Here is a 12,637-nt window from a genome sequence, read left to right as displayed (position 1 = left end):
TCTTCTCTAGTTTTTAATTTCTTGGTGGGTGAGGATGCAAAAAATATTCTCCCCTGAAGCTTTATTCGGCACATGGATAGGATGTCATGTTTACCCTGAGTCAAGTTTAGAACTCCCAGGGAACAAACCTGTTTCTTGTGGTGTGTCCTTTGGTTATGCTTGCTGTAAGTGCTGACTCAACCCCCAAGTAGAGCAGAGGAAAATATGCTCATGGCTAGTAGCAAGGGCAAGACACCATTGAATAGTGATTTTGATTTTCCCTGTTGTAATTTGAACTTCATTTTCAATTAGTACCTTTTTGTTGATTCAGTCAAATTTAGGATCCATAAAGATGCTTTCCTTGAATGCTGGTTTGAACGTGAAGTTCACTGTTTATTGAAATAGTTCATAAGAGGCTCTGGAATTTTTGGGGAAGATTTTAAAGCAAAAACTGCATGATGCTGCATGAGCTGAATATTGGATATCATCTGATTATAAGAAAGTGACACATAAGCATAGGACTAATGTTCTGTTGCAGAACAACTCTTGTATTTTGCCGTAGCTCTTTGGCTTGGCTGCAAACATGGAGACATTAGGCAAAATTGTACAAGGGAGCATAAGGTTGAGTGGGACATCCAGATCAAGAACGGCACTTTAGTATTCTAGCTAGCTTCTTATTCTTTCTTCCCCAGCTCAGAAATCCATCTTTCCCCACTCTCCCTGCCCTTCCTCCCTTCTGTTCATTTGGCCCAATGACTGACAAATAAAATCCCTAATCTTTGAAAATACAGCAGTTTGAAGCTGGATAAATTATAAGAAATAAGTGAATATGGGCAACTTTTACTCAACAAGATCATAAGATTGTGGTTTCCAGACCAGAATCCACAAGTGTGAATAATATGAAATGATCCCTTTTTAAGGTAAAGGTAAAGGTATCCCGTGTGCAAGCACTGGGTCCTGTCTGACCCTTGGGGTGACGCCCTCTAGTGTTTTCATGGCAGACTCACTACAGGGTGGTTTGCCAGTGCCTTCCCCAGTCATTACCGTTTACCCCCCCCCCCAGCAAGCTGGGTACTCATTTTACTGACCTCGGAAGGATGGAAGGCTGAGTCAGCCTTGAGCTGGCTGCTGGGATTGAACTCCCAGCCTCATGGGCAGAGCTTTCAGACTGCATGTCTGCTGCCTTACCACTCTGCACCACAAGAGGATCCCTTTTTAGTCTTTGTTTAATCCTTCTTATAGCAAGTACAGCCATGTAAAGTACAGCTGGACCACTCACAAACCAAGCCAGCATCTGGGGCATAATTCTTTATTAGCTTTATACTAGCAAAGTGGCTGGGTGTTTGTTGGGGTCTTACTATCTTTTAATCTCTTTCTCAAAGGTACCGTTATAAGGACCACGATTTCATGAAAGCTCTAAACGCAACTCTAAATTTGTTGTACCGGAAAGAAATATATCTTAGTCAGAGATTAGTCAAGCCATCTATTCTTTATATGATGATCACGCAGCACTCTTTATTTTTGTCAACAATGCTGAGGTCAAGAGAAGGCGCCGATGAGAATGTTCATGCAAGAGGTATCTGCCTCTTTTGTTTCCTGCTATGCCTATATATAGTCGAAGTGCCTTTCAAATGTTGTTTTTAATCTCCAGTTATCAGCCCACCTACGTGCTTTCTATCTGGAACATGATTATTTTAGCATTGGATCTATACAGTTTAGCTCCCCTCCTTTGTTAGTGTTGCATTTTTTCCTCTGCATCTCTTATTCAATTCAGGTACTGGCTCTTACCATAATTCTGAAATACTGAAATCATACAAAGTATCCATTCTTCACAAAGGGAGTAAGAAACGCTGTTTGCTCAGATTGTATGTAGAACTCTTACACTGCATTTACATGAAACCACGTGTACTACAGATGCACAGGAAACAACAGAAATCCAGCAAGCTCAAAAGACCCATTTCCTGAGAATGATAAGATAAATCCCACCTCAGTTTGAGCCCTGAGCCCATGATCAAATCAAAGAAGGATCATAAAATATTAAAAAATTAGATAATGGTAATTGACTACAACAAGCCCACATGGAGAGCCCGTGTTGGGGTGAGAATGTTGAACGTGGATCTGGGAGACCAAGGAACCAGTCCCACTCTGCTGGGTGGCCTTGAACCAACCACTTTCTCCTGGCCCAGTTCGCCTCATAACCATCATTGAGCACAAATGCCATTGATCTGTGACTTCGCCTGTCAGAGCAGATGAGGAGAAACAACTGTTTGCAAATAATTGCTGAGGGAATGAAGAAAGAAGTCTCATCTCCTAACAAATGGGTTTGACATTTCAGGAGAAGGTCCTCTTTGCATTAAAGTGTATAGATTCTGTGAATTGAAAGTATCGGCTTGCCTAATTATTAAAAACTATATAAACAGGATTATGACAAAATGTTACTCATAATGTCGCTTCTGTCTAGCTGTTGACACATGGGAATCCCTGGGAAGTTTTCCTGCTTGGCCCAAGTGAATGAAAGGGCATTGTGCAAGGAGTGGGTTCACGTTGCTCCACTCAGGAAGAATTTGTTGCCCGCAAACCTTATTGCCCCAGCGAACAACCTTCTAAATGCTAGATAAGAACAAAGTCATTTGGAAGATAGGAAATCTGTGTTTCTGTTTTGCTTCAGAGACAATAGTGGACATACTGCTGAGTCTTGTGAAGTGCTGCCCTGAAGTGTGTGAGAGTAACCATTTTGCTGTGCTGCTTGGGGCCTATGGTGCAACTCTGAGTGCTGTAGGTAAGTCTGTCTCTTCTTAGAATATATATGGGTTAACCACTCTGAGTTGAGAAGATGGGGCGGGGTACAAATAAAATATTTGTTTATTTATTATAATTTAGAGCTGGGATGCGCAACCTGGGGCTGTAGTGCAAGCAACTGCAGTTCCTGGATGCTTCAAGACAAGCAGAAATGAAACAAAAAGAAGAACAATTTCACGTGTACTTAGGGACAGAAGTTGTTGTGTGTTTGGTTGTTAAGAAGTAATAGGCTACTAGGTGAAGGGACTTGGTATGTGGGATGGGTCTAGTTAGAATGGGTCTAATTAGAAAAAGGGTGAGCAGAGTGGTGGCTTGGTGGACATTGGGTGGAATGCCCTGTGTGTCTTTTGTATGTGGCTCTCTGTGCTGATTCAGATTAGTCTTATCAGTAGACTGTGAGCTGCCTTCGCCAAAGAATATTGTGTTTGAAGTGATACAAAACTCTGCTGAGTTGAAGCTGCGATTGCTGTCTCACACGTGCAAGCTGTCATTTAACATGGCCGTGATCAAGTAATGCAAATGCATCTGTGAACTCAGTGACTTAGGATACATCTCACTAAAACTATCAAGAGCCTTCTGGATTGTCTTGCCCACGCAAGAAAATCCAGTTGCAAATGATCACAGTAGCACGACGGTATAAGTCATTTTTACACATAGTCAATTTTACTCAGACAGGACATTTTTGAGAAGCAGCCATCAATGTGTGGATGTAACCCGGTGAACTTTGGCCTCCTCAGATACATGCCATATTTATCTCTCCTCTTTTTCTTTTAGACCAGAAGATATTGCTGCTGCTGAAGTTGTACGAAAAGAATGGTCTAAGTCTTGTAAATTTCAGGTTAGATTATCCACATCTTAATCAGTGTGCTTGCAGTTTATCAATTTAATCTTGTTGTGGATTATTTGCCTGTGGCTGTCATGTGCCAGCATTTTAAAGTGGCATAGAAATAATAAATAAACAAACAAACAAACAAATAAATAAATAAATAAATGTTGAGACAGAAGTAGTGAGATGTAAAGCCTGACAGACTGAACCCAAGAGGCATCTCAATGGAATAAGTTCCAGGAACAGGATGGTTCTGAAAAGAGGACAGAAATTATTTACAGGTATAACACAGTCTTGCTGGGCCTATTAATTTATAATATTGCAGTTTAGAAGATTGTAGTTGATAATTTGGGAGGGTAGAGAATGACAGCCAGGTGTGTATTCTTGAGGTGAATATTGACCTTCAACCTCAGAAGTCTCACAATGTAATTGTCAACTCTTCTTAGAAACCACAGAGATCTTTTACTACTTTCCCTCAGAAAACAGGACTTTGGGGCAGCATCAGTCTCTTCATCAAGTTGTTGTTGTTGTTGTTGTTGTTATTATTATTATTATTATTTAATTTTTAGACCGCCCTTCTCCAAATAGGTCTCAGGGCGGTTTACAACATAAACAGTTAAAACACAATAAAATCCCCATAAAACCCCCAATTAACATCAACAACAAGTTACATATAACATATAAGTGGCGGTGGTCACAATTCAATGAAGTCTTATCAATGAAGTCTTGCTGTATTGGAGGCAGCAGGAGGGATGGCTCCTTTGTCTCTCTGTAAAGATTCCTGCTCCTGCCTCCACTGGTCATGGTTACTAGCTGGATCCCCTGGTGCAAAGAGTTGTGCAAGTCATCTGGGCTGCCATTTCCCAAGGAGAGGTTTGGTGTAGGAGAGCCAGTTTGGTGTAGTGGTTGGGAGTGCGGACTTCTAATCTGGCATGCCGTGTTCAATTTTGCACTCCCCACATGCAGCCAGCTGGGTGCCCTTGGGCTCGCCACAGCACTGATAAAGCTGTTCTGACCGAGCAGTGATATCAGGGCTCTCTCAGCCTCACCCACCTCACAGGGTGGCTGTTGTGGGGAGAGGAAAGGGAAGGGGAAGGTAAGCCACTTTGAGACTCCTTCGGGTAGAGAAAAGCATCTAAAAGAACCAACTCTTTTTCTTCTCCTTTATACCGAATTCTGCTTACCGTTCTTCTGCCTGCAGAGGTGAGGTTGGTAGCAACAAGTGATGGAGCCTTTTCAGTGGTGATGCCCTCACCGTTGTAATTCTGTCCCTCCATAAGGTTCAGTTGGAATCTATTTTACTTCCTGCTGACAGGTGGACCACTCCAGTGGTCAAGGCAAGCAATTGTAGGATATGCAACCCCTAGAACAGGTGTGGCCAAACTGTGGCTCCCCAGATGACCACGGACACAATTTCCCTGCCAGCTTCTGCTCATGATGATTGCAGTTCATGGACATCTGAAGAGCCAAAGTTGCCCCCCACCCCAGAAGTAGGAAAGGATTGTTAGTTGCCATAAGACTGCCATGAAAATTGTTGCACTGCCGGAGTATGTTGCCTCTTTTGCAACCAGGGCAGGTGGTACCCCAGATCATGGCCCTTAGTCTTTTACCGACGTTTATTAGGAGCCCATGTTGTGGATAGACCCTAGCCTTTTCCTCTAAGCCAGAAGCTGGGGAACAGGAAACACTGTCAAAGCAAATTTGGCTCCATAGTTCAATACTGTTAGAAAGTGCTTTGAAAGAAAAATGGTGTTGTCAAGGAAACAAGCTTGTAGCTTTTGGGTTCCCGGGTAATAAAAAGAAATGAGGGGAAAGTCAATGCAGCTATACCATTTATAAATCAAAATTGCCTTTTACCATTGCCGCCTTCTCCAGCTGTAGCATTAAAAACAAATTACTTCTTTGCTAATGTAATTGCAGGATGCTACTGTGGGGCCCTGCTGCTGTGGAGCATCACAAGACATGCAAGAGCTTGGGAAAGTCACTGTGGCAGCAGCCGAGCACAGAAGAGATCCTGAGTCTGCTAGACACAGAGAGGATGATGAGGACCATTCTCCATTTCCCACAGCACCGACAGCTTCTTCTCCAAGAGGTGCCTTGGATTCAGTGCCGATGACTGTCCCCTTGATAGACAGTTAGGGACCATTTTGATTTAAGCTGCTCAGTCGCATTCTGAAAGGGTAGCATCCAAAGTCTCAAGGCATGACGGCAATGACTTCAAATCAGCCGTGTTAGAAAATACTTCCCAGGGTTCTTTTGTTTTCAGATCTGTGGCAGTATAATCTTTCTCTCAGTTACGTTCGGTTTCAAACGGCAGCAACAAAACCCTTTGGATTCACTGAGGTTTCAAATTTGGAGCTAATGATAATTTTGATGTCCATAGACCAGGGTGTGGTTGACTCCTTTACCTTATGAGAAATGTATTTATCGTGTGTCATTATGTTTATAATATAGCCAGGAGATTCTAAGATTGTTGGGCTGCCCGACGAGAGGTTCAGAGGTGGTTTGCCATCACCTGCTGTCACCACATCACTTCCCTGGTGTTCCTTGGAGGTCTCCCTTCCAAGTGCTAGCCAGAGTTATCCTTGCTGATCTTCCAAGATCTGAGGGAGTTGGGCTTGCCTGGGCTATCCCAGTGCGGTTACTTCTGGGGAATTTCCCCATGGACTCCTGCCCTCGAGGGCTACAGGCACTTGGGAACAAGCTGAGCCAAACGGACCCCATCTTGCATGCAGTGCCACTGGGGCCACTCACTGGTCCTGGGCCGAGAAAACAATGGCAATGAGCTGCACCCGTTGCCTTTGTTGTCGTGGCCCAGATCTGAGTGAGCAGCCCCTGTGGTAATGCCTGCACTGTGGGGGCCTCTTGGCTCACTTTGTTGCAAATCTGTATTGATGGGCTAGTCTGTTCCTGCAGGGATTAACCCCACCTGCAAACATCCCTGTCAAGTTGCACTTATAAGAAAAACAGTTCTTGTGCAAAGACACTGCATGTTCAGCTAGTTCCAGTTTGCGTTAAGGTAGAGGATGCCATCAGAAACACAGAAACAACAATAACACTGCTATGAGGACAACATTCCAGGTTTGCCGTATTCCCATGGCTGGGTATGCTTCTGGCTGCAAGGAGCCATCATAGAAATCAAAGTTCATATTATGTGAAATTCTGCCTTCCATTATGTTATGTCCTTTGTTTAGGAAAAACAGTTACTACAAAACAAAGGCAAAAACAAGGTGGATCTTCAAGATCTCTATGACCCCTGTTTCCTTCTTCAGCTCTTCAGCGAACTGTTGAGACCAGGTACAGAGAATCGTCTTGCATTTGAGGAAATATGTCCGTAGAACAGGCTTTCTTAGCCTGGATTTCATGAAAGCCTGGGGTTTCTTGACAGCCCTTTAAGGGTTTCCTGAATCAGTGGGAGTTAATTAATTTTATATATTTTTTAAAAAATGGTTAAACATTTATCAAGTGATATGACCATATATGGCCATGTCAACCCACGCTCCCTCCCCAAATGGCCGGTGATGGGCCTGGAGGGGGTGGGAAGGGAAGGGCCCTGGATGGGCGTATACACAGCTATGTTTCCCAATTATACTTTGCATGATCATACCAATTCCAGGATTTCTTGAAGCCTGAAGAATGTTTGAGGGATTTCTCAAAGGTAGAAACGTTGAGAAAGACTGCTGTAGACATAGACTATAGTTAAACAAGTACCTTTGGCCTTTATGTGGGGTCTTGAAAGCCAGGATCCTCCTTGAAATGTTTGCTACAATTACTTACTCTTTACAGACTTTAGCCTTTTCTTACTGACCTTTTCCACTTAAAAGGGAGTCTGCACTGACTGTGCATTTGTATCTTTTTGTTAAATTCTTGCTTTTTACCTATTTCCTTGGAGAATAATAATGGCCATCATCTTCCATTCAGAAGCTATTTTCTTCCTTTGGCCTTTTAAACCTGTCAGCTTCTTGCTCAAATGTTTGATTTTATTCATTTGTAAAGGGTTAATATGATCCTGGCTTGTACAGTTCCTGCCTCTCGTGCTGCTGCCAGCTTATATGGTATCCTGGTTTTAAAGCCAGAAACTGCCTGGTTAAATTATTCAGTTATGCTACATAATGTAGCTAAGACAGAGAAAGCCTGTCTCCAGACACTGTAGTGTTAAACATTTTTGCTTTCACAAAACTGGCAATCAGGTTGCACCTCCATACTGTTGTTCCCAAACTGGGAGAATTGATAGTAGAAAGAGCAGCCTTATGGCCAGATGGAGGAACAGTGCAATTTCCCACTCAGCTTCTCTCATGGGGGAGGTCTTTGGAGCCAGCAATACTTAAGCTGAAATCCACATTTTGGCCTCCATAAGATGAGTTGGCTTTATGATTCCTTGCCAAGTCATCTGATATATTAGGTGAGTTCTGTATGGGATCCAAAGTAAATGTTCACATCATTACATGTATCCCTAGGCAAGAAGTGCTGCAGATAAATGAAAAGAAAGAGCTACTCTGGGCGAAGTTGTTATTACTGAGTAATTTTTTTTTCTGTATGGGGAAACCAAGCCTCAGTTTTCATAGTTTGGTGATAGAGGCGATTCAGTACTTTTAACTTTCATTTGTGTTTTAGCTCACTGGCAGGCAGATCTGGTATCTTGTAGCTTCTTATAAATGATTGGATGGATTGTAAGAGCCTTGATTGGCCTTATCTGAGATGCTTTGCTGTTTTGGTAGGAAGCCACAGCCATATAATGTGACTTGGTGTTTGTCATTCTTCATTATGGGCCTGATTGCCATAGTTCCCTCACTTGGCAATGGTTGCTACGGTGGTCCAGTTCCTCTCCCATGTTCTCACTTACAAGTGAAAAGGGATAACTGCTAGTAAGAAGTCTTCCACATCACTCTTCCTTGTAGCACTGTAATCCATTCTTCTGTTTATAGCAGTTGAAGATATAGGATGTTTGTTGTTTGCACTCGGGTAATTTATATTAGGTCATTTCTTAATTGCTGCTGTGTAGGCTGAGTGGAATTTGGAGACTAGCCGGAGCTGATAAGGGTGTATAGGAGTTAGGACAGATAGATCAAAATCTCCCAGTTTATGTATAGGGTTAAATGGTTTGACCAACAATTGAAGCACCATACTTTTAATCCCATACTTCATTTCTTGACCAAAGATTTCTACTTTTCCTTGCCTTACAAGAATTGTTTTGAAAGCTACATGTTTTTGAGTTGTATTCTCCATGAGAATTCTTTAAGGGCCTTTTTTGATCTCACCTGCATGTTTGGCACTTTCCATAACTCAACCCAAGCAACAGCTCGTGCTTTGACTCCTCTTAGAAATCCCTTCTGCTTTGCTTCTGTTGCCCCCATTCCAGTTTGTCAAGTTATAAAGGGATACTCCTACTTACTGTGTGTCACAATGCATCCTTTTATCCTCTAAAGATTTTTTTAAAAACCTACAGCCTCCATTTTGAACATTCTCTATGAAACAATCCTGAACATGCTGGGCTGTATTAGTATGTGGCCTAAAAGACCTTTGTTACATTTTTGCTTCCTGCAGGTATGGTAATGTCACCCTATGAATAAGTGTTCCATAATTACTTCTCACTGGATGTGCAAACTCCACATTAATCACAAAAGGGCAAAAAGACCCCTCTGGTAATATCTAGAAGTGATAGTTATCTCAGCAGCCATTCCCCGTGATCTTTCCAAGGTTCTACAAACAAACTGTATGTCCAACATAAATCAAACTTACTCCACATCCCAGCCCTTGACTTCATTTCACAAGGCTGAATCTTGTTATAAACGTTTCCTTCCATGACCTATGTTCAGGCTTTCAAATGAACCTTCTATTCATTCCTCATTTCTACAATAACCATAAAATGGAGCGATATTCTTTGTTGACAATGTCCTTAGCATGCAAGAACCATGGTAATGGAATGGGGTGTGGGAATAAGTCAGAACAGTTCTGCCCCCTGGTTCCATATTCACAGTCATGAGCCTGTGTTAAAATCACTATTCCACAATTGCATTTGCATTGATTGAAAAGAAAAACAAAACATCTAACCAAATTGTATAAATCACTTCATGGGGGGTATGTGTATATATATTTATAAAAGTGTGGTTAAGGGCCATTATTTGGTTTTCATTGGTCTTGAGTATGCACTTTGGGAGAACAGAAGACAATTAAGGGAGACAATTAAGGGAGAAGGAGAAAGGTGTTCAAAGGGAAGAGATGGATGGGGGAATGGGAAATTCCAGAATATGAGAAATACCAGGAAATGGGCTTCAAGAAGGCCTCATGCCCATTGGGTCTTGCACTATTGTGAAGAGGTATTCAATTAATCAGAGGCATCTCCGGGGGCAATTTCTTCTATAGGAATGCTACAAAAAGATCGGCTCTGTAATCAAGTTCCTATTTAACTGGAAACCACAATCTTTTTATTTTAGTTTTTTTATGCACAAACAACTTTTCTAAAGGATTTTGAGAGAACTTCTTTTATAGGGTGGGAAGCAGGAAGGAAGAAAAGATGGGGTATAAAGGTTGCAATTGTTTTGTTTTTTTTTGTAGAATGTGCTGTAGGATGTCCAAAGTTTATTGAAGTCAATGCTTTGGGATTAACAATAGCAGCCCTAAGCAGCTACGACCATAATATGCGAGCAGTAGCATACTATGTCCTGAGCGCTTTTCGCTTTCACCTGGAAGGGGCTCGATTTCGAGAACAAAGGCAGGTAAGTATGTGCTACTTACACTGCTTTGAGTATACAATGGTTTGGATTCTAGCCTTGCAAAATTTAAACTTGTTTGGGAAGTACCTCACAGAACAGTGTCTTGCTAATTTTCCTCCATAAAATATGTGAATATTCTTATTTTTAGGTCATTGTATAATTTTCTCATCCCTAAATGTGCCATTTCTGCAAATATTACAGATGGAGTCATATGAGGGTACAAAACTCTATTTAAGTCAGTAGTGATACTTTTAATCATGCCACCATTTTGTGATATTAGAACATTATTTCGCAATTCACTTATGTTGTAATTTATAGACTATGGCATGGATGCTACTTATATTTCTGTGGGTGCCAGGAAGGGAGGCATTTTTGCTACATCCTCTAAGAACACAGTTTTGGTGATATTTGGAGCCACCAAAAGACGGAGGAACTGGTGAAAATAACCCCCTTTTCTTGCATCTTTGGAAATCTAGGAGGAATCCAAGTCTATGACTAACTTCTTCCTTAAGTTTCTGTGAGGGAAGTCTTGTGTTGTCATGCAAAGATGGGTCTTGCAGACGCAATTTGAGAGTTGCCAAAGGGATTCCAAAACCTACTTTCTAATTTTTTTTTAAACTGCTCTCATGTTACAGTTGCTGTACCTCATGGATGTTGTGCAAAACGGGATCAGACAACCAAATCTCAGATTCACTTTCCCTTTAACACTCTACATTGCGAGAGTAGCCCAACACATGCTGAAGCCAGGTACTGCAGAACACGGCCTACTTTGGTTTTCAATCAATAGTTATTTAAGAAAGTAAAAAAGATTGGCAAAGACAGTTCAGGAGTGATAAATGAGCAATAATAGCGCTGTGATGAATGGTAATTTTCTAGTCTGTTTTTCATGCAGTCATCTGCTCTTTCTGTATATGTATAAGACTGTAATTTTAGTAAAGATTATCTTTGATGGGAGAATGCAAATGAACATTCCTTCAGATGACTTGTTTTATAAGGACGTAAGAGTTTGCTGCACAGTAAAATGGAAGAGCTGTGTTCTTTAAAAGGAGAATATGAAATTAAATTTCTTCTATGCACTTAATTGAATTCATATGCTCATTGTTTCTAATGCTACAACAATTACTTTGTTTCTGTCACAGAGGAACATATGTATACAAAGCTGAACAAGTTCCTTCTTTCTCATCAATACTTGAACTTGAAGAAAGTGCCAGGATTTTTTCAGCTGTTCTACAGTTTTGATATAGAGGTAATGTAAATATCACCCTATCATTCTTTATCCGGCCCTTATTCCAAGGAGCTCAAGGTAGCATGCTTTGTTCTCTCCTCTCCCATTTTCTTTTTGCAAAACCCTTGTGGGGTTAGTGAGGCTGAGAGAGTGAGTGATTGGTGCAGACTGCCCAGCAAGCTTCAAGGCAGAGGTGGGATTTGAACCCAGTTGTCTCTCCAGTCCTAGTCTAACATCTTAAACACCATGCCACTCTGACTGGCTGTACATATGTTGGATGAATGGTCACTGATCATGGTATGGTCCTTTGCCTGCTATCTCATGCCCAGAAAATTTGGTGCATAAATGATATCTGTGAAAAGGTTTTGAAGACCTTTGTTTAACAACCTTTGTTTGTGTGTGATATTGAAGTGTGCAAACCAATATGCAATCAAATTCTATGTTGGTGAATACCACATCATATGCCAAGTACAGATTCACCAGAAGCTCATAGAATTCTGGTGAGGGCATTGTGTGAGTTTCATAGATGGCATAACCAAAAGGACTACAGTAGCTGGGATTTCTAATTTCGGCCATGGGAAATCAGATTAACTTAGTAAAAAAATTGGGCATCAACATATTTTCAATGTATTTTTTCTCTGTTTCTCTTCCCTGATCCTGAACATGTTAATCTGTTAATTGGAGATATTTTAGTTTATGAATCCTGTGAAATAAGATGGAAAAGAGATACAGTGAAATGCTTTTGGTTTTCATTTCACATAATTAACATTTGCATACTCTCTTCCAGCACAAATTGGAACGGAAATGGGTTCTAGCAATTATTGGAGAAGGACTCCGAGATAAACACTGTTATGAACTGTATGATTATCAGAGGATTTTCCATGTCATCCTTTCTTTTTTTCATAGCCCACTTTGTGATGAAGCTACCCAGGTAAAATGTAACTAAAATACATAGACAACAAACAACTTTTTATTTTTAAATAAAACTGATATTTGGTACCTTTTTAAAACTTTACCTTCTGATCTAAGAAAGCTACTTCCTGGGATCATGGAATCTGTGAGAACTAATGCATTGCATTTGGGCTTGGAGGCTAC

At 41.2% G+C, this 12,637-nt stretch overlaps 1 protein-coding gene across 2 annotated transcripts in view; it reads left to right on the top strand.

Moving 5' to 3' along the window:
- The window catches only part of URB1 (URB1 ribosome biogenesis factor), a 58,296-nt gene that overhangs the window by 32,258 nt on the left and 13,401 nt on the right, over window positions 1–12,637 (top strand). For both annotated transcript variants that reach the window (XM_077342541.1, XM_077342542.1), the window contains exons 26-34: window positions 1,362–1,555; window positions 2,648–2,758; window positions 3,553–3,616; window positions 5,525–5,696; window positions 6,799–6,901; window positions 10,160–10,320; window positions 10,953–11,064; window positions 11,457–11,563; window positions 12,330–12,473. In XM_077342541.1, the coding sequence (XP_077198656.1) occupies window positions 1,362–1,555; window positions 2,648–2,758; window positions 3,553–3,616; window positions 5,525–5,696; window positions 6,799–6,901; window positions 10,160–10,320; window positions 10,953–11,064; window positions 11,457–11,563; window positions 12,330–12,473 (1,168 nt within the window). The remainder of the gene's footprint in view (window positions 1–1,361; window positions 1,556–2,647; window positions 2,759–3,552; window positions 3,617–5,524; window positions 5,697–6,798; window positions 6,902–10,159; window positions 10,321–10,952; window positions 11,065–11,456; window positions 11,564–12,329; window positions 12,474–12,637) is intronic.

The sequence above is a fragment of the Paroedura picta genome, chromosome 6 (genome assembly GCF_049243985.1).
Source record: "Paroedura picta isolate Pp20150507F chromosome 6, Ppicta_v3.0, whole genome shotgun sequence".
Classification (NCBI taxonomy): Eukaryota; Metazoa; Chordata; class Lepidosauria; order Squamata; family Gekkonidae; genus Paroedura; species Paroedura picta.
This window is presented reverse-complemented; position numbering and strand designations above follow the sequence as displayed.